This window comes from Podarcis bocagei (genome assembly GCF_964188305.1).
Source record: "Podarcis bocagei genome assembly, chromosome: 4".
Lineage (NCBI taxonomy): Eukaryota > Metazoa > Chordata > Lepidosauria > Squamata > Lacertidae > Podarcis > Podarcis bocagei.
In genome coordinates, this window is record NC_138128.1 from 92,198,227 (window position 1) to 92,220,273 (window position 22,047).

At 45.3% G+C, this 22,047-nt stretch overlaps 2 protein-coding genes across 2 annotated transcripts; one reads left to right on the plus strand and one right to left on the minus strand.

Moving 5' to 3' along the window:
• Positions 1-2,818: 2,818 nt before the first annotated feature.
• MTG1 (mitochondrial ribosome associated GTPase 1) lies at positions 2,819-16,226 on the minus strand. The gene is made up of 11 exons (XM_081191873.1): positions 16,093-16,226; positions 13,667-13,733; positions 12,509-12,611; positions 11,464-11,544; positions 11,146-11,202; positions 10,013-10,103; positions 9,773-9,834; positions 7,263-7,359; positions 5,662-5,743; positions 5,432-5,544; positions 2,819-4,682 (listed from the first exon to the last, which is right to left on the minus strand). Exons 1-11 carry the CDS (start codon positions 16,196-16,198, stop codon positions 4,585-4,587), a joined length of 957 nt encoding a protein of 318 aa, XP_081047999.1. The 5' UTR covers positions 16,199-16,226; the 3' UTR covers positions 2,819-4,584.
• Positions 16,227-16,300: 74 nt separating this feature from the next.
• MMP24OS (MMP24 opposite strand) lies at positions 16,301-19,475 on the plus strand. The gene is made up of 2 exons (XM_081191951.1): positions 16,301-16,443; positions 19,042-19,475. Exons 1-2 carry the CDS (start codon positions 16,406-16,408, stop codon positions 19,334-19,336), a joined length of 333 nt encoding a protein of 110 aa, XP_081048077.1. The 5' UTR covers positions 16,301-16,405; the 3' UTR covers positions 19,337-19,475.
• Positions 19,476-22,047: the final 2,572 nt, after the last annotated feature.

Here is a 22,047-nt window from a genome sequence, read left to right on the forward strand (position 1 = left end):
ACGCAGAGGCACAGTCTGGCAACAGCACCGGCGAGGGCAGTTACAACTATCGGGCGTGGACCTCGGGCGCCGAATCCTGGCACCTTTCATATCTGCCTGCCTGCCTGCTGTGCGTGGCCAGATTCTTTACCCTCTAGGGGGGGGGCACTGCCTGCAAGGGGCCTTTACTCTGTCCTCCCCAACCTTTCCCCAATGTTCTCCAATTTTACTGTGGAGCAACTGCTCTGGGTTGTTCCTTTCCCCGATTCGGGCTCGAACACGGATGCTTCCTATAAGGAATGCTGGAATTACAATGGGGGGGGGGTGTTGGATGTGCTGTTTGCCAAAAGGTGCTGTATTCGGGTTATCTGAATCTTGTTTCCTTGCACAAGGTATCAAATCATGTTCCCAGTGGTACCCAGTCTCTCGGGAGCGATAGATCCCTGTGGGAGCCATGTCACTCAGCAGACCAGCACCACGTTTAAAGCCATATCAGTTGCTGTTGTCACCCGGATTTAGCCAAATTCCTGCCCTGTGCCTGATTCCGAAGGTGCTCAAAAGATTTCCAGATTCCTCCTGTTACTGCCAGATTTCCCAGGAGGGGTTTTCTAAGCATGGTGCTTTACTGTGATGCAGGAAGGAACGGTGCCCTCTCCTTGCGAGGGCGATTGATACCTCCCGACCCCATGGTCATTCAAACAGATGGGAGTTATTTTTTGTGCTAACTTACTGTGACCACCATTGAGTTGCACAGGCTCTGTTAAAGTACTAGGAATGGTCAAAGTAAGAAGGGGTCATTGTAAGAAAGAAAAAAGGTGCAAAAGATAAAGTAAGGTAAAGTGACCCCTGACGATTAGGTCCAGTCGTGGCCGATTCTGGGGTTGCGGCGCTCATCTCACTTTATTGGCCGAGGGAGTCGGTGTTTGTCCGCAGACAGCTTTCAGGTCATGTGGCCAGCATGACTAAGCTGCTTCTGGCAAACCAGAGCAGCGCACGGAAACGCCGTTTACCTTCCCGCCGGAGCGGTACCTATTTATCTACTTGCATTTTGACGTGCTTTCGAACTGCTAGGTTGGCAAGAGCAGGGACAGAGCAACGGGAGCTCACCCCATCGCGGGGATTCGAACCACCAACCTTCTGATTGGCAAGTCCTAGGCTCTGTGGTTTAACCCACAGTGCCACCCACGTCCTGTGCAAAAGATAGCTGTATGTATGCATATTCAACTTCCGTCAAGCAGGGCACACTCAACAACTTCAGACCTATACGTTGCCCTTCCAGAACGTACAGACTAAGAGTGGTTTTCACTATTATGGAAAGGGAACAGGAAGGGCAAATACTATGTTCTTCTTGGCATTCCATATTCATCTTCTCCATAGCCAAAATATGAGAGCTGCCCCCTTGCATACAAGGGAAGGTTAAAAACCTATTGGAGATGGAACAGAGGTACATGAACTAGATGTGTGAACCGCTTGCACCTCTACACTAATATGGCTTTATTAAAGTTCAGGATGATCAGCTATAGCCATCCATGGGGGGGGGGGGGACACAGGGGAAGTGCTATAGCTCAGAGGCAGGGCTCATGATTTGCATATACAGTGGTACCTTGGTTTACACACTTAAACCAAAGTGTTCTTAAACCAAGGCGTGCTTTCCAATAGCAGCTGGGGACTCAATTTACAAATGAAACACACTCGACAGGAAGCGGAACATGTTCTCCTTCCAGGGCAAAGTTCACAAACCAAAACACCTACTTCTGCGTTTGCGGCATTCTTAATCCACGTTGTTCATAAACTAAGCTGTTTAAACCAAGGTATCACTGTAGAAAGTGACTGCTTCAATCCCTGGAATCTTTAGTTAAAGAGATCTCAGGTAGCAGAGGCAGAGAAAGACTTCTGCCTAAGGCTGCTCCCCACCCCCCACCTCCAGAACCAGCAGAAGTTAGACTGCTAGGCAAAATGGACAGATTGTCCGAATTGGTACAAAAAGGCAGTACAAAAAGTTTCAAAGAACTTCAGCTAAAACTAGCTGTATAGCAGGAGCTCCGCTTCGGATTAAGGTGCCCAATGAAGTCAGTGGCTCCTTGTCCATTTAAATGCCATTAAAAACCACTCTCTTTCAGCTGTAAGCCAAGTTTACAAATTTAAAAGGAAACTTATTCCATGGTGGCAGCATGCTTAGGGTTGAAGTCTTACTGCCAAATCTTAGGGGCCAACTGCAGCAGAATGAATAGCGACACAACTTGTGCCTGGCTAGGAGACATGGCCTGCCTCTCACATGTTCTCCATCACAGCTCCAAGCTGCCGCTGCTCAGCAGTCACTGCCAACACTGGCACCAGTTCAGTCTTCGTTATTTATTTTCCTGTTTTTAGGTTTTCGCTTAGCTCGTCACAAAGAAAACAGTTTTAAAATGTGTGTGCACATTACGCTAAGTCCTTATCAGTCCAGTTCCAACTCTTTGGACCACATTTTGTGTGACAAGTAACTTTTTACAGTAGCTTTTGTAATAAGTCAAACGTGAAGATCCTTCACCTTGATTTTATGACGTTTGGTAAGAAATCTGTGGAGCTAAATAACAAGTACCATGTGCTGTCTCCGGTGCCTCGGGGGTGGGAGCGAGAAGGGTGCTTCATTCCTGAGAGATTCCACACGAGATATTTCCATGTAAGTAGCATGTTTACAAAATTACCTCTTCTGTACTTTGTAATCATGGGTAGCCCTCACCTATACAAAATGTGGGGAAATGGAGAGGCCCAATTCGTGACACTGTGTCTCAACACTCTTTTCTCGTGTTTGAAAGGTGATGTGAAAATAAAAAAAGAGAATTAATCCATGTTCATGTTCATTTTGAAATCTTGTATTTTAAGAGCAATGAGCCGTGTAGTTATTTTTACAGCGAAGCAAATCACAGAGCACCGCAGACAACGAGAATAATTCGGACAATTTACCGTGTTATTTGTCAGATTACCTGTACACCTGCATAATTTATTCTAAATACAGTGAAATACATTAGGGGGGCAATACCAGGATCTGGGCCTGATAAATGCCCTGATAAATGTCTCAGACATTTGATATAAAAACTGTTAGATAAGAATAGGTCAGTTTTTCGCTACCTGAGCATCTTCAAAATTTAGTTTCAACTCTTGGCTGCTCTTCTATTAAATCCAACGAGGAAGCAATCCTCATGTTGCCTCACAGGTGAACTGCTACGTCCTTAAAACATCTCCCGTCTGCCCCAACGCTATTACTTCCCAAGCGTTGCTTTTGAATGCTTTCATCTTATTTCTGCCATCTGGGCAGCCCCTAGCCATTACAATGGAAAATCCTTTCATGCTAGACTGGGGGAATAAATAGTTGAGATTCCTTTCTCATCCACATCGGCCCCTAATAAAGCGGAGAAGGAGAAGAAGAAGAGTTTGGATTTGATATCCCGCCTTTCACTCCCTTTAAGGAGTCTCAAAGCGGCTAACATTTTCCTTTCCCTTCTTCCCCCACAACAAACACTCTGTGAGGTGAGTGGGGCTGAGAGACTTCAAAGAAGTGTGACTGGCCCAAGGTCACCCAGCAGCTGCATGTGGAGGAGTGGAGACGTGAACCCGGTTCTCCAGATTACGAGACTACCGCTCTTAACCACTACACCACACTGGCTCCCAGTGTCAACAAAATTCCAGCAAGGAGCAAAGAAGCTGGAGACAGCAAAGCAAATCAACCTCCCAGACCACTCTAAAGGGAAGAAGTTAACCAGCTCAGTCACTCCCGAATTATGGCCAATTTTTCCAGCCTGAGTAAAATGTCCCTTTGCATCAGATCAACTTTGTACAACAGATCTGCCCCAAGACATGGCCAATTCACATTTTAATAATATATTGTAAGAGCAGGCAGGAGGCAACAAAGGCGAGGTGCAGTCCTTGCTGAGAGTAAGGCAGCAGGAGGCAGAAATAACTCCTTTGAACTGGAACTATTTCTTTAAAAATCATTTACTAAAACCATTTTTAGCCACCATTTGGAGACAGCTTACATACATAGTTCAAACAAGTTAAAAATCGACAGAATCTACATCACTTTTTAAAATGGAAGTGGAATGGCAGCACTCTTGTGTTATTGCTTAGAAAGCAGAGGCAAGCTGAGAATCATTGCCTACCCCATACTGGCGCAGGGAAAGCAGAAAGCAGCAGTGAAAGCACGCCAGAAGTAATACTCCCAAGGGTACTCAGGGTCATCAGCTAGTTTATTGCATGTGCAACTCGCTGACAAACTTCGCACAGACACCGCAACCTGTAACAGGTTCCTTTCGATCACTGTGCTTCAGCTTCTGAAGAAAGGCCTTCCTCTCTCTCAAAATAAAAAACTCGTCCAGCTGCTGCAACCTGGAGAAGGAACGGCAGGTGGGGCAGTGAGGGAAGACGTACAGAAAAGAGGGAGAAATGTAGCCAGTTATGGCCATTGCTGCCTGCTCCATCCTCATCACGGGGCTCTGCAACTGCATCCACAAAGGAGATAAACCTGCCAGTGGCTCCAGGCTTAAGGACGGCACACTGCTGTCCCAGGGAGAATCCTCCAGAACGACCCAGGAGAAAACTTCAGCACCGCCTAGGAAACTGCTGCCCTTAGTCAAGCATGACTTTCCCCAGGAGTCCCTTGCGGAAAGTGTGGATAAACTCGGACGCTGCTGCGTTGTAGTTTGGTGCTTTGACGGTAACATTTCCTGCCGGGCAAAAGGATGGAGAAGACCGAATTACAGAACTGTCTGTGCCCATTGTGGCGATTACACAGGGCCCCCGGACGTTTGACGGTCTATTGACCCTGTGCCACCACTGTGATTGCTTTCTTCTTTGCCACCAACCCGTTTCTCCTCATGGGTAATAACGGAGTCCAGGCAGTTGTTAACATTAACAAATAATCAAGTTTATTTATAGGCATGAACAAGCTTATGGTTTCTGTTAATTTTCCTCGGTAGTTTCTTAAACTTAGCTCCTTAACTGTCTGTCCTATGCGTTCCTAACAACTTCAAACTGATTATTCCAACTATCTATCCTCTCACTCTCTCACCACACAACTCAACCAACCCAGACTTAACCTCCCTCCTCCTTCTTCAACTCTCAACTGACTTTCACACAACTCCCCCTCTAACCCCAACTCCTCCTATCAGTTTCCACTGGCCAATCATATCACACTCATTTTAACCCTTATGACCCACCTAGGAGGCAAACGCCACACCCATCGTCACTTATGTCGGGAGCAACAGCAGCAGCACCACACAAAGGCGATCACCAAACCTCGCCTTCCGAGGTGCAGGACGTCAGGAAATGCCAGCAGACATGGGATCCTGGGTGCTTCTCTACATGTGCTTTACCTCTAGGCTGAACTCTTTCCACCCCAATTTGCAAAACTTCCAGGCGGACACCTTAACACAGCCTAAACAGCTGGTGGCAGGGAGAGGAGGACGGGGCTCACCTGTGCCAGTCAGTACTTTGATTTTTTGAGTCTTGCCCAGGCTCAGAGCAATGCTCTTAAGTAGACTCTCCACGTTATCTGAAGGACCATCCAGCCCATAACGTTCTACGTAACTGCATGGTCAAGGAACAAAAGGAGAGGTTTCTTTTAAAAACAAAAACAAAAAAAACCAGGAGACTCCCATATCCAGTGTTTCCAACCCCAACCTGGAATTTAAGGGATTGTCTCACCTGAATTGCTGCTGCTGGTTCAGTGTGTAAAGAAGGTAATCGGCAATGACATCCTCGCCCACCAGGTGATCCTTGATCGCTCCTGGGTGAAAAATGGCCAGAGGGGTTTGTGGCAGAGTTGGGCCGATCTATACCCACCAAGCATCACCCTACGCCGAATGAGCAGCTGGAGATATCGTCAATAAGGCGCTCTAGTGCCCAAGCTGAGCCAGATGTTCATTTGGGCAAGATGCAGCACACCTCCAAAACCTGGTTGGGCTGGGGTGCCAAGCATTGCAGAATCCACGACTCCAAAGAGGTTTAAGTGAGCACGTGATCCCTGCTTGCCCCTACTGCCTTTCAAGCTTCATATTAGTATGGGTCAGGATAAGTAAAGGTAAAGGGACCCCTGACCATTAGGTCTAGTCGTGGCCGACTCTGGGGTTGCAACGCTCATCTCGCTTTATTGGCAAACCAGAGCAGCGCACGGAAACGCCGTTTACCTTCCCGCCAGAGCAGTACCTATTTATCTACTTGCACTTTGACGTGCTTTCGAACTGCTAGGTTGGCAGGAGCTGGGACTGAGCAATGGGAGCTCACCCCGTCGCAGGGATTCGAACCGCCAACCTTCTGATTGGCAAGTCATAGGCTCTGTGGTTTAACCCACAGCACCACCCGCGTCCCTCATGGGTCAGGATACACAGGGCAATATGCAGAGCCATAGGCAAGGAACTAATACAGAAAGATGGTTTAAAGAGCCAGCCCTGGACTTGTGAGCAAGCCTCATAGCTGCAGGTTTGTTATTGTTGTTTTATTATTTGTATTTATATACAGTCCTATACATGGTGGTCTCGGGGTGGTTCACAGAACAATGTGGAATGATGGAGGCTATGCCTTGCTATTATGCTGTAGCAGCAGATTCCCAGATTGGATCAAAAGCCTAAGAATGCTCTGTATTCTGCAACTTTAAAAAGTACATTTGCAACATCAGGCATAAAGCAAGGAATTCAACATCACAGTATTATGGTCACTTTGTCAGCACAAGCTGTTCTAGAGGGAGTCTCCTGAACCCCTAGAACTATTGGGGGGACATGGGATGAGAGTGGAGGAAGCCGTATTGTGCTAGCATGACTTCTGCTGGCTTCCACCAGCACAACTCCTTAGTGGAATCTGGGCCAAAGTGCAATGCTTTGTTCAGTAGTGGAGTCAAACAAAAGTAGCAATGCTATTATCACAAATATGATTTCTTTTATAGTCTGTGGGCTAGAAATGTTATAGCAGCCTGAATTATAACATTTTAACATAATTCTTTCAAAAAATATTTCACTCATCACCCCAAAAGATTGAAATATATTCATTTTGCTCCCAAAAGTCCAATTTTTTTTCAGACTCTAAGAAAAAAATTGACTTTTCTGGTTCCCTGGCAATGGATCCTATGTGGCTATTTCCATCCCCTGCCTGGGGCATTGCTTGCTTAGCCAGCAAGGTCAAGAATTCTTCTTGTTGATCCCTTTGAGTTGCTGTTTTACAAAAGCGGTGCGTATCAATTTTATGAAAATAAAATAAAATTGCCTCTCCTACCCAGACCCCATAAGTAGCATATATGCACCGAGTCCTCTTACCGCAGAGCGCTAACTTCAGTCCTGTTTCCACACACCCAATCTGGGGAGACAGCACTCCAGGAGTATCCAGCAAGAACATGATGGGCCTTTCGCTCACCTGAAACACGGAGACATCTAACATCCTTTTGGGAAATGATGCTCTAAGAATACGCTTAAAAAATGGCTGCCCAGCTCACTCGCAGTGCTCAAGAACCAGTGCAGCCTTCTCAATAGAGGCGTCCTGCTTGAGGCAAGACCCAGATTCTCTAGAAACATCCAGCCTTGATTACTGTAACAGTTTACACACACACAGTTGCTTTGGGAAACTTCAACTGATTCAGAACACAGCAGCCAGGCAGAGGCTCAGCAATATTGCAGCAACTCTTAAGAATTGCCACGGACTCAAAGTTTGCTGGTGAGCACAATTTAAACTAGTGCTGCTTCTGCCGTATCAACCCCTAAACAATCTGAGATCAGACAATCTGAATGACCAGCTGTAGTAACCGATCTCAGCAACTTAGATCTCCAGCTTCCACGGCCCATGGAGGTTAAGTGGGTTACTACAGGGGAAGGGATTTTTTTTCTTCTATAACTAAGACCCAACTGCAATTCTTTCCCCAAGGGAGATCCACCTGGAATCTTCTCTATTATCTTTCAGCTGCCAGGGCTCACTTTGGTGCTGCTGATGCAGCAAAAACGACGTGGGAAGGAGCAGCTAGGAGTTACTGGTCTCTGCGGCTACAGCAGGCCCTGCGATTCTGTGGCCGTTTGACCCCCCGGGGTGTACTTCATTGTCCCTCGACACAGACAGATGCCAACTACAACTGCCAGAGAAAGTCTGTCTTGTTCATCCCAGCATTTGCTAATTTAAATTTTCTATATACTGTATTTTTCGCCCTATAGGGCGCACCGGCCCATAGGGCGCACCTAGTTTTTTTGGGGGGGAATAAAGAAAAAAAAATTATTTCCCCCCCAGGCGTGGGGCTGGGGAAGCCTGAGCTTCTCCCAACCCCAACCCCCAGAACAGGTTGCTATCCCCAAGCCTTGGGAGCCTGGCAGGAACTCCCGCCGGGCTCCCCAGGCTTGTGGAGAGCTGCCCAAAGCAGGCTTGTGGAGAGCTCTGCTGCGCTCCCCGGGTTTCGGGCTGCAGGCTGCTGTCCGCAAGCCTGGGGAGCCCGGCAGGATCCCAAGGCTTGCGGATAGCTTCCTGAAGCCTGGAGAGCGAGAGGGGTCGGTGCTCACCGACCCCTCTCCCTCTCCAGGCTTCAGCGAAAGCCTGCATTCGCCCCATAGGACGCACACACATTTCCCCTTCATTTTTGGAGGGGGAAAAGTGCGTCCTATAGGGCGAAAAATACGGTAGTTTGGGCTTTGTCTTCTTAGGGTGTTGAAAGGTTTGTGACTCCTGACGTTTTTCTGGAAGCTGTATTATGTAATTGCTTTAAAAAGCCTATTGGTGTGTAATTTTTTTCTGCTGCTGTTTTGTATTTTTAGGAAGTTTATTATTTACTATTGATTCTATATCTCTGCTTTCCTTCTAAGAAGCTCAAGGCAGTGTACCTGGGTCAAGTCCCACCCAGCTCCATTTTATCCTCCCAACATCGGGTGAGATAAGTTATGCTGAAAGATAGCAACTTGCCCAGGAGCCAGTTTAGTAAATCTCATGGCCAAGTGGGGATTTGAATCTGGGTCTCCCTGGCTCTAATCTGACACGCTGACACGTACATAAAAATGACGTGCTGCTTTTCTACTAAAAAATTTAAATTATTATCACCAGCTGCCTCAAGCATTCCCAATTCATGCAAATAGGAAGATGTAACACAGGAAGATGTAACACAGATGTATGGAAGTGAGAGCTGGACCATAAATAAGGCTGATCACCGAAGAATTGATGCTTTTGAATTCTGGTGCTGGAGGAGACTCTTAAGAGTCCCATGGACTGCAAGAAGATCAAACCTCTCCATTCTGAAGGAAATCAGCCCTGAGTGCTCACTGGAAGGACAGATCCTGAAGCTGAGGCTCCAATACTTTGGCCACCTCATGAGAAGAGAAGACTCCCTGGAAAAGACCCTGATGGTGGGAAAGATGGAGGGCACAAGGAGAAGGGGACGACAGAGGACGAGATGGTTGGACAGCGTTCTCGAAGCTACCAGCATGAGTTTGACCAAACTGCGGGAGGCAGTGGAAGACAGGAGTGCCTGGCGTGCTCTGGTCCAGGGGGTCACAAAGAGTCGGACACGACTAAACAACAACAACACAGGCGCTGTCTGTTGACTTGTATGTTTACATCCGACACAAATCTAACCAGACATAGAACCCACACTTCACAGGTCCGGCTTCTGTGAGCACAGAAGTTTTCCCCGCCACTTTGGGAGGCTACATATTCATGGCAACACTACCCAAGCACTGCCATTTATCACTGACGGAATATCCATCTGTGATACATCCTTCACTTTCATATACCCAGAAAAGGAGCCTTGCACTGCAGCCCCCCAGACACTTCTCAATTTGTGGAAGGCCCGTCGTATTACCTGGATTCTGGTAAGAACTGCTCTGGTAATGCCTGGTGTCCCACCAACCAAGGAGGCTTTCCCTTTGGGTTGGGCAGAGGGGAGAGAGAAAGGGGAGGGGGAGAGATCAGCAGTTACACGCAACATACAGAGTAGCTGTCAACAGAATAGGTCCCTAGGCCTTTCGGACCATAACTGTTGCCATGGAATCTGCTCACAGGCACCAGCGCTATTGGTCCAATCCGAAGGAGCAAAACATACCTTTTCTGAGGTGCACCCTTCTCAGAGAATTGATGACTGATGATTTCCCCACATTTGGCACTCCAATGACCATGATGCAGCTCTCTGCGTTCTGGAACCAAGCAGAAAGGCCAGAAGCGGTCTGTAGCCTTGCAAAAATAGCCGACAACAGCTGACAACAGAAGTATATCCATCCACAGAAATAAAGGGCAAATAGCTCAGCTGCCCCACTCCCTATCCCCCACCCCATCTTCCTGCCCCACAGCAGTTGATTGCAGATGTTAATCTCCTGTCCTTATCCTGTGCTTGCAGAAATGGAACCATTATCATCAGGCTACAGTGGTACCTCGGGTTAAGTACTTAATTCATTCCGGAGGTTAGTTCTTAACCTGAAACTGTTCTTAACCTGAAGGACCACTTTAGCTAATGGGGCCTCCTGCTGCTGCCGTGCCGCCGGAGCACAGTTTCTGTTCTCAACCTGAAGCAAAGTTCTTACCCTGAAGCAGTATTTCTGGGTTAGTGGGGTCTGTAACTTGAAGCATATGTCACCTGAAGCGTATGTAACCCGAGGTACCACTGTACTTGTTTGGGGGGGGGGGCTAAAAATGTGTAACGCGGCACAGATGCGGACAGTGGTGGCTGCCTGTCAGGATGAAAGTGGGGGCCTGTTACAGTTTCCATCACTTCCCCCGGAAAAGCTTCCCAGTGCTGCAGAGCAGGGACACATGAGGCTGCCTCCTCCAGTGATGGGGACAAGCAGCAATTCCTCCTGTGATTTCTCAGGCGGGAGGGGGAAAGGAGGAAAGAAAGGGGGAGGAGAAAGGGGGGGATGCAGGATGGGGGATAGCTTTCTGGGTAGAGGCTGTAACTGTTCTCAGAACTCTATAAAATAATGTCAAAAGGTGGGAGGGCAAGCTGTGTTGTATGCTCAGGATTCAATCGAGAGGTTTCACTAATTGGAAATCATTCAGCAAATAATTGCTAGTATCTCCCTACCCCTTGCATGCTTCAGAACAAAAATTGCATTTTTAAAATGCCATGTTAAATATTCTGTATTCAGGTGTGGAATCCCCTTGTGATAATATCAACGGTACGCAGTGCCAGCAACTTTTCTTCAAGGAAAAAAAGCACTGACTACATACAATATAACTGACCTCATCCCTCTGGTACCGCGGACTGTTGCTGATCAGTTCTGTGACATGGGGAATAATCTGCAAAGAAATAAAAGAGCAGTTTCAGTGGAACTACTGTTAGGCTACTCTTGGCCCCTAAATGAGGGACCCTAAATGACTGCTGGTCCATGTCTCTCTCTTTTTTTCAATCCCCCAAGTTTAATAAATGTGCTAAGAGACAGGGTCTCACCATTTCAGCCACTAACAAGCACAAGAAAGAAGCTTGATTTTAGGATGTAAAACTTCCACTCCTAACCTACCTTAGCAGAATATAACTTTGCCCTGACAGCAAAGTAGTACCTTTTGGATATTTTCATCTTTCAGGCAATCCGTGAAGAGGACGTTCCTAAAACCTTGCTGTTCCAAACATTCTAGAATCCTCTATAAACATATAAAGAAGAGATTTATGAAATCAGGGAGCATGAAGAAGATGAGAGTTATTTATATTGTTTATTTAATAATAATAATAATAATAATAATAATAATTTATTATTTGTACCCCGCCCATCTGGCTGGGTTTCCCCAGCCACTCTGGGCGGCTTCCACAGAAACCAAAAAACACTAAAATATCATACATTAAAAGCTTCCCTGAATAGGGCCGCCTTAAGATGTTTTCTGAATGTCAGGTAGTTGCCCATCACCTTGACATCCGATGGGAGGGCATTCCACAGGGCGGGCGCCACCACCGAAAAGGCCCTCTGCCTGGTTCCCTGTAGCTTCGCTTCTCGCAATGAGGGAACCGCCAGAAGGCCCTCGGCGCTGGACCTCAGTGTCCGGGCAGAACGATGGGGGTGGAGACGCTCCTTCAGATTTATAAAGATCGTGTATCTCGGCTTTATTCACAAAGTAGATACAAGGCAGCTGACAACTTGCATTAGCTCAAAAGAACAGAACAATTTAAAATCCAGTGAAGGAACAGTATAAAACAATACAGCAGAGACAGAAAAAGAAAGGGGGAGAACCCATGTCAAAAAAGAACTTTGAAATGTACCTTTAGCTAGAAAATGTCCAATGGAATAAATCACTTTTAAGTCTTCTCTCAATGCAACTGCAATTGCCTGGGGAAGGTGATTTCATAGACCAGGCACTCTGATGGAGAAAGCCTTTTCTCCAGTCCTCACCTGCTGAACCTCAGTCAGCATGAGACAGCAGGAAGGGCCAGAGAAAATACAAATTTTATTTCTGTCTTGCCTCATGATTCAGAAGGAATCCCAAGACAATTTACGTTAAAAAATAAGTTTCAAGATCCCCAGTTGGAAAACTCATGCTGCTGTTTCTCAGCCTGTCAATCTGTTTGTGGGCTTGTCAAAGTGACAAATATAGAAAGAACCTACTTGGGTCTTACCTGTTTGTGGGTTAGGTCTGCCAGATCCATTTTGTTCAACAATAATAAGTGTGGGCGGATACCTAATGCTTCCTGCAACTGAGGGTTCCGGCCTGAGAGTGGGATGTGCATGTGCTAAGGAGCCAAAAAGAGACGAGAAAAACAGCAGCAGCCTAGTGTACATTTAGAAAAACAAAAATCTTTAAAAATCTAACTTACCTGCCTTCCCCTCCCTTCTGCAGTTAATGATTTCATATCCTTTTATTACTGCATATACAATTCAAATACATTTATACATTTTCTCCTTATCCTTTCCTTAGTTATCTCTTACTGCCCATGTTTATATCAATCATATTGTTTACAATACGTCCTCAAATAATCAATAATTTCCCCCCATTCTGTTTTAAAAAGTCTCTCTTCTTCTTGATTTCTTATTCTTCTGGTGAGTTTTACCATTTTTGCATATTCCATTAATTTTAATAGATGAAGACTTTCTTGTTCCAACAGACTTTTGGGAACTGACTTTTAATGAAAAGGATGCAGTACTGTTTTCACTGTAATTACATACTTGTATGGTTTTAATAGATCTTATATCTAAAAGTCTATTAATGTATCTATCCATCTACCTATAGCTTTAATTCTATAATTCTTTGCTTTTTTATTATTATTTTCCTACATTCTTAGTTTTTCTTATGTTTAGCTGTAAGTCATCATAAGTTGTTCTCAGGGAAAATGGCGGCAGCGGGGGTGGAAAAACAACAACAACAACAATGGCAACCAGCCAACTGGAATGCCCTCCCATCAGATATCAAGGAAATAAACCACTATCTGGCTTTTAGAAGACATCTTTCCCTGTTTAGGAAAGTTTTTAATGTTTGAAGTTTTATTCTGTTTTTGATGTTCTGTTGAAAGCTGCCCAGAGTGACTGGGGAAACCCAGCCAGATGGGCGGGGTAGAAATAATAATAATAATAATAATAATAATAATAATAATAATAATATGTTGTTGTTGTTGTTGTTATTTTATTATAAATGGAAACAAACCAGCAGACAGTGAAGCTGCATGAAGATTGTTAACTCTGTGAGGGAGTAAAACTGAAGTGCCCAGGAATTCTTTCTAAGGGAAAGGATGTGTTTTAAAGGGTGTAGCTTGTGCGCATGCTGATCTCCACAAAAGGATATGCGGGCATCGTGAACCTCCAGTAAACAGTCGACCACTCGAAGGCGTTTCTGCATATCCTTCAGCCCTACAAAAAAAAAACAAAGTATTAAACAAAATCGGGAAAAGGACTTTGGTATCAAATTTGAAGAGGCAGATTGGAATAGTCTATGGACAAAACCCCCACTAAAATCAATATCAACCAGTATTTGAGTAGATTCTTTTAAGCTAATACATAGATAGAATTTAACACCCGTAATACTCAGCTATATAGACAAAACATCCTCTGCAGCATGCTGGAGAGGGTGGAAGGTAATAGGCATGATTTTTCATATGCAGTGGACATGTGAACTAGTGCAACTGTTTTGGCAAAGGGTATTCGCAGAAATATGCAAAATTACAAGTCAGGTGTGCAATGCAACCCATTCCAAGGTTTCTTAACAATTTAAAAAGATATTCATATTAAATTATTGCACAAGGAACTTATCATTTTTCTTTTGGTAACGGCACAACTGCTCACAGCAAATTAAAAAATGGGGAAAACTTGATCATCTACATATCATATAATGGACAATTGCTTTATTTGAGAAGCTAAGAGATCACACCCCATAGCTGTCAACCTTCCCTTTTTTTGCAGGAAATTCCCTTATTCCAGCGCCGTTTCCCACTGCTATCCCGGATTGTTAGATATCCCGTAGACTGTCCCTGGGACAGATGAGGCTGCTGATCCCTTATTTTCGAGGCTGCTGATCCCTTATTTTCAAATCTGAAAGTTGACAGCTATGTCACACCCCCTGAACGATACAACTGATATGGCCGATTTTGCTAATATAAGACATATCCAAATGAATACTCTGATGACTGACGCCCACCAACTATGCATATAGCTCTAGGAGAGGGGTGAAACCAACTGTTTGGATAATGTTATGCTTATATCCAATTTCTTCAAAATTAATAAAAATTCGAAGGCAAGAAGATGTGCAGGCACAAGTACAATTCCAGCAGCAGGAGAGCAGAGCTCACCCCATCAGCTCTGTTGCTACAGGCCAGGCCACCTCCTCTCTCCTTCGGCTATCACCCTGGGGGCAACTGTTCTACCAGACTCCCTATCGGGAGAGACAATAAGCAGAAGGCTCACTCCATCAACTTTTCTGGAGGGCCCAGCTCCAAGAGGCACCTCCTGCTCCTGAACCTTGCCAGTTGGTCCACGAAGGTACAGCTGTCAGTGGGTTTTGATTTTCCTCCTCCCTTTTTTCCTTGTGTGCTGTGCATGTGCGCATGTGATTTTAGATTTTAAGCCTGCAGTCTGGGAGTGTCTTGTTCTGATTTCATGTAAGCCGGCCTGGGAGCCTTTATAGCAGGAAAAGAGGGGTGTTTTTTTTAACCAAATAAACAAACGGATGTCTCCCTGCTTATTTAACTTATATGCAGAATTCATCATGCGAAAGGCTGGGCTGGATGAATCCCTAGCCGGAATTAAGATTGCCGCAAGAAATATCAACAACCTCAGATATGCAGATGACACAACCTTGATGGCAGAAAGTGAGGAGGAATTAAAGAACCTTTTAATGAGGGTGAAAGAGGAGAGCGCAAAATGTGGTTTGAAGCTCAACGGCAAAAAAACGAAGATCATGGCCACTGGTCCCATCACCTCCTGGCAAATAGAAGGGGAAGAAATGGAGGCAGTGAGAGATTTTACTTTCTTGGGCTCCATGATCACTGCAGATGGTGACAGTAGCCACGAAATTAAAAGACGCCTGCTTCTTGGGAGGAAAGCAATGACAAACCTAGACAGCATCTTAAAAAGCAGAGACATCACCTTGCCAACAAAGGTCCGTATAGTTAAAGCTATGGTTTTCCCAGTAGTGATGTATGGAAGTGAGAGCTGGACCATAAAGAAGGCTGATCGCCGAAGAATTGATGCTTTTGAATTCTGGTGCTGGAGGAGACTCTTGAGAGTCCCATGGACTGCAAGAAGATCAAACCTATCCATTCTTAAGGAAATCAGCCCTGAGTGCTCACTGGAAGGACAGATCCTGAAGCTGAGGCTCCAAGACTTTGGCCACCTCATGAGAAGAGAAGACTCCCTGGAAAAGACCCTGATGTTGGGAAAGATGGAGGGCGCAAGGAGAAGGGGACGACAGAGGATGAGATGGTTGGACAGTGTTCTCGAAGCTACCAGCATGAGTTTGACCAAACTGCGGGAGGCAGTGGAAGACAGGAGGGCCTGGCGTGCTCTGGTCCATGGGGTCATGAAGAGTCGGACACGAGTAAACAACAAAACGAATATTCAAGCAAACAAGCCCTCCTGGCTCAGAAGGGCTTTGAGCCACGCCACAGAGACGCCTCGGCCTAGAGAGGCCACGGCCCTGGTTTCTACCGGAAGTCCAGCCTGCGCGCTATTTTTGCCCCCGCTCCCCACCCGAGTGGTCACCGGCCCAACGTGCCTCTCGCCATGTGCCCGGGGAACCAGTGGGCCACATCCCGGCCGCCGCAATCGAACCGCTCCCGCCAGCCTCGGAGCTGCGCCCGCAAGAGAGACGTGAGTCGCATGCCTGCCTCTTTCGGCCTCTCTCGGCAATTGCCTGTCAGGCGGCTATACGCACTTCCGGTAGAGAGGCCCGGTTTTGTTTCTACGGCAACGGAACAAAGGCCCCGCCCCACCAATCCGAGAGAGGGGCGGGCCTCTGTGACGTCAGCAGTCGGGAACGGATGCCCGCCGGCGCTCCCATAAGGCTCCCGTAAGGCACCCCAGGCCGCATGCGCAGAACGAAGAGCGGTGCCCGTCGCTTAGGCAGGTAGGGGAGCAAGGCTTAAGTGTTCTGACCCGGAAGGGTCGTACACGTGTTTCACGCAAACGTGTGAACGCACCTTTCTGCGTAGTTTGGTTCGAAAATACCGTGTATTTTTTTGAGGGTGGGGATACAGACCTCGTGGTCCTTGCTGAGCCCTAGAATTGCACGGAGTATGCTGATCGCTGCATTCAGGCAGTATTTTATTTATTGTTGTTATTTCTGTTGACATTAGGTGGTGGTGGTTTGGTTTTTTTGCTCTGTTTAATGGAATGACTGCTGGCCGTAGGAAACACTGGGGGAGCAGAAGGGAAAACCAGGATTTTACCATATACGTATGTGGGCTTTTACACCCACCCACCCACCCCATAGCTGTCAACTTTCCCCTTTTCTTGCGAGGAATCCTATTCCGAATAAGGGACCCACACCCCTCAACCCAAATAAAAAGTTGAAGTTTTTCGTTAACTTCCTCAGCTCAGCTGTAATATTGTGTGCAAGATTGTTTTAGCATTTACAGTGGTACCTCAGGTTACATATGCTTCAGGTTACATACGCTTCAGGTTACAGACTCCGCTAACCCCAAAATAGTGCTTCAGGTTAAGAACTTTGCTTCAGGATGAGAACAGAAATTGTGCAGCGCGCGGCAGCAGGAGGCCCCATTAGCTAAAGTGGTGCTTCAGGTTAAGAACAGTTTCAGGTTAAGAACGGACCTCCGGAACGAATTAAGTACTTAACCCGAGGTACCACTGTATACAACATTGCCCCGTCAATGAAAACGCAAGTGCAGTCCATACGTTTGCAGAACGATGGGTCTGCAGTGTTGTCCACTCTATATTTCGGGTTAGAAATGAGGTTGGGTGGTTTAGGGCACCTGTTGCAGCACAGCCATTGAGACTGTAGATGAGAGAGTACTGAATGACAACCTTTGAGGGTACCTTAGTGTTATTATCCTGTCTCATGCTGGCATGTTGGCACTTAAATGAGTTTAAAAACTCTTAGCTTCCATTCCTAAGTACATTATTATTATTATTTATTGAATACCCCGGGGGGTCTCAGTATAAAGATGGATGCAGGCAGTGTTAGAAACCAGGATAGAAATTAAGCTATTTGTCACCTGGCTGCTGGAACCAAGGTTACAGGAGCAAAAACAGAAAGTCTAAGCGCCACTTTATATAAAGGTGACTTGCACAGTGGCGGGGGAGAGTCAGCGAACCTATTCTGGAGTCTGGCTGGGTGACATTTCTCCTCCTGTGCCCTCGGCGCCATTGGCGGTAATTTTATTATTGAGTCTCAGTCACCCTACAGGGCGACAAGATTCCTCAAAGTGCTCGCCTCCTGACAATTCCCAGTCGTAAAACGTGCCTGGCTAATTTTGAACGCTGGTGGACTTATAGAAGGGTAAGAGAGTATTGGGAAATGATATATAATGAATTGAAAAAAATGTTTAAAAGTTAACTTTCCAAAAAAACAGAGTCCTTTTTGTTGGGGATATAATTCAGAGGGAAATTCCCAGGTGCCAAAAAAGATTATTTATTTATGCTGCTACTGCAGCCCGTGTTTTGTTAGCCCCAAAATGGAAAACGAGCGAGCCAACCAAAGAAGAATGGCAACTTAAATTGATGGAATACGCGCAGCTTGCAGATTTAACTTATAGAATAAGAGAACAAGAAGAACAAGAAGAATATACGTTTAAAGAAGACTGGAAAATGTTCACTGATTATATGGGTGAAAATTGTGTTTATTTAAAAACACTGGTAGCATTAGGATAAATTCAACAGTATAAAAGAATTTTGATGGACGTAACAATGGATCGCCAAATGGTTTAGTTCATGTACAATATGCAGGGATGTATGGTATGCAAAATGAACCACGGAAAGAGAAGAAGTCATTGATTTAAGGTTGTTTAAATGGATATTTTGAAATGCTGTGCCTAACCCCAAGGTGTTTTTTTTTAATAATAATTTTTATTAATATTAACATATAAATTATAATACGTACCACAAATCTTTATCACTTATACAATCTTTTTGGACTTCCCTCAGCACCTCTGATGATCCACCGTTTTAACCACTTCTTATGCATTTCTTAAATTTATATTGCCTTTAAATGTCTTAACTAATCATCCTCCCCCTTATCCATTTTTGCAATAATTCCAATAATACTCCTCACAAAACTTCTTGCAAACCTACAAATGGCGTCTGATCTTCACAAATACTTTTCAAATAATCCATAAATCTACTCCAGTCTTCTGTGAATTTCTGGTCCTGCCAATTTCGAACCCTTCCTGTTAGTTTATCCAGTTCTGCATAGTCCATTAGTTTCATCCTCCATTCTTCTTTCGTCGGTAATTCTTCTTGTTTCCATTTTTGGGCCAATAATATTCTTGCTGCCGTTGTTGCATATAAAAAGAGCTTACATTCCTTTCTGTTTATATCACTCCCTACAATGCCCAGTAAAAATGCTTCTGGTTTCTTTATAAATGTATATTTCAACATTTTTTTCATCTCATTATATATCATCTCCCAGAAGCTTTTCACCTTTTTACATTCCCACCACATGTGATAAAATGTTAACCCCAAGGTTTCTTTCTGTCCCCAACCTCAGAATGAGCAGTGAAGAGGCACCGTCGGGGGACCCCCAGGAAGAGGCAGCTGCGGACGTTGCAGCTGCAGAGGTTCCAGATGTAGAGGTTCCAGCTGTGGAGATTCCAGCTGTGGAGATTCCAGCTGTGGAGGTTGCAAAGGTGTCCGTCGAGGAACATGCCGTTCACATCCCGACACCACTGCCATCACCTTCCTCCAGTGGAGAGCGAGAACGGGGCCCCAGCCAGCGCACAGGCTGGCTCCTAGACCTGCTGGATGACGTCCGCTATCTCATCTCCTGCACCAACTGGTACTAGCAGCTCTCTGTGCCTTCTGCCAACACGAGCCGGCACAACGGACAGGTCTTGGCCCAGCCTCTCAACGGAGCAGCGGCACCCACCTTGAGGGAAAGCGCCTGCAAGATCTGTGATTAAAGGTCTGGGGTGGGGAAAGAAATCTTTTTGGACCTTCTTTGTGTGGGAAACTCGGTTGTCCTTTTGAGTTGCCTTGTTGCCACCTGGTGTAATTCTAATAATGTTCCCTCCGCTTCCTGTGTAAACTGCTGTTAAGCTTTGGGCAACATCCTGATTCTAGCCTGGCTAATTCTGGGCTGTAATCCCAAGAACCGCTCTGTTAGGGGCAAAACAAAAACAACAAAAGTCACAGGTAACATGCTTGGTCATGCATAAGATGCTTGGATGAAGGTAGAGGTAGCTGCTGATGTTTGATGGAGCATGTACACAACACACGGGCAAGCGCTTTATCTGTGAGTGCCATTATGTCTGTCCAATGCCAATGTCAGTCTCTCTCTCATCCTGGTAAACCCCACTAGAGATGGGTCTTAACCCTCTTCCTCACTACTTTCAACAGACCAACCATGGCAAGAGGAATATGAACTATATCACAGCGCTTTAACGATGGGAAGTGCAATGCTGTAACTTTGATTTTATGGTTCCAGTTACAGGTAGGTAGCCGTGTTGGTCTGCCATAGTCAAAATAAAAAAATTCCTTCCAGTAGCACCTTAAAGACCAACTAAGTTAGTTCTTGGTATGAGCTTTCGTGTGCATGCACACTTCTTCAGATACACAGCTCATACCAAGAACTAACTTAGTTGGTCTTTAAGGTGCTACTGGAAGGAATTTTTTTATTTTGACTATGGCAGACCAACACGGCTACCTACCTATAACTGGAACCATGGAAGGCACCACATTGAGCCGCATGTAATGGAAGTGTGTATCTGAAGAAGTGTGCATGCACACGAAAGCTCATACCAAGAACTAACTTAGTTGGTCTTTAAGGTGCTACTGGAAGGAATTTTTTTATTTTGATTTTATGGGTGAACAGTGAGGAGCACAATTTATCCTCTAGGCTAGTGTTTCCTGTGGGTCACAAAGCACGTGCAAGTGGATCGCAGGCTTTATAAGCCGACCCAAAATCATTACAGAGCTACCTCGGTTTAAGAACAGTCCGGTTTAAGAACAATTTGGTCTACAAACTCTGCAAAACCGGAAATGGTTTGAGAAATTTACCTCAGTCTAAGAACAGAATCTGAACAATGGAAGGGCACCGGCGGCAGGAGGCCTCAATAGGGAAAGCGCGCCTCGGTTTAAGAACAGTTTTGGTTTAAGAACGGACTTCCGGAACGGAGTAAGTTCATAAACCGAGGAATCGCTGTACTGCTTTAATCCTTAACTGGTATGACGAATACGACTTCAAACCTGTTGTTTTATTGACACCAGTAACTGAGTGTCAGAAAGTTCAAGTCTTGGGAAACTCTTTCTGACGTCAGACAGCAGATCCAGGAACAGTTGTTTTGACTACAACTGCTCACTTCTGATGAGCAGCAGCAAAAGCAGCAACTGCTGTATGTATCAGAGGCAAGCTATAGTAGTCAATCAAAACAACTCCATGTACGAGGACCTTATGATGAGCTGTCACCAAATCTGCCATCAGGCTTAGTTAATTGTTAAGCCAAAGGTGATTTGAAATTTGCTTAGTCAAAATTTCCCCATTACTTTCCTGCTGGAAAAAAGGAGACGTTTGAGTGACATTGCTCTGATGTCACAAAGCTGTATTTGTACAGATGCAACTCACTGAATTGACACGTGATAGATAGGACCTTCAAATATTAATATTTGGAGGAATTTTGGCTTCATGTGACCAAAATTACTCAGTTATCATTGAGTATCCTGAGCCTATTGGTGAAGCAGTATCTGTGCTGCTGCATTTGATGGCACACATCTTTGCAATAAGGGTTTTTCAGCAATTATTGCTATGAAGACAAAGCACAGTAGCATGTGATGAGTCAGTAATATGAGACTGTGTCTCATATTCAGCAGAATGCATGCTCAGCAAGCCATTGTCAGTCCTACCACCTCCTCTAGGTGCAACCATAAAAGTCCCTGTGCTCCCTGGAAAACTCTGTTGGACGCACATTGAGGATGCAATGGAGGCAGCAAAGAATGTCTTTGTCGCCTTCACTGCCACTGAGGAGGATCAATAATGAGTTGAAGTTATTGGTTATGAAACCTCATCATGTTGGGTAACAGCCTCTTCCAAAAGTTAACTTGTAGAGCACACAATCTTGTTCATGCTTAATTAAAAATAAAACCTGCTAAGGAACTTTTCAAGCCTCATCAAAACATCAGTGTGAGACTACCTTTTGTTTGCTTGTAGCTTCTAACAGTTTAATGTCATGCTAAACGATTATAGCTCCAATTCAATCCACATTTGCTCAAAAACACAAGACTTCTCTAATCCTTAATCTTCCGAACTTGTTTCCTCATAACAACTCATACTTCCCCAGAGCTTGTCTTCTTCTCCTCTGCATTTTCTATCAACTGCAGGTTTAACACAGTGGGAAGCAAAAATTTCCCTACTTTGAAAAGACAAGGAATCTTTTTCTTCTTCCACGTCCTTTGCCTTCTATATTCGTGGGACCCAAGCATCACTTGCATCACTTGTCAAAATACTGTTCCTTCCCCTGCAATTTGTCAAGGACTATTGAACACAGCTCCCTACAGCAGG

Bases quoted from the DNA above. Each gene is read 5' to 3' on its own strand.
- MTG1 (XM_081191873.1), bottom strand. From the start codon at position 16,198: ATGCGACTCACGTCTCTCTTGCGGGCGCAGCTCCGAGGCTGGCGGGAG. The intron at 9,835-10,012 runs GTATGTTTTGCT...CCCAACCCAAAG, and splicing joins AAGGGTGCACCTCAGAAAAG to GGAAAGCCTCCTTGGTTGGT. The intron at 4,683-5,431 runs GTGAGCCCCGTC...TTTGCCCGGCAG, and splicing joins CAAAGTACTGACTGGCACAG to GAAATGTTACCGTCAAAGCA.
- MMP24OS (XM_081191951.1), top strand. From the start codon at position 16,406: ATGCGCAGAACGAAGAGCGGTGCCCGTCGCTTAGGCAG. The intron at 16,444-19,041 runs GTAGGGGAGCAA...CCCCAACCTCAG, and splicing joins GGTGCCCGTCGCTTAGGCAG to AATGAGCAGTGAAGAGGCAC.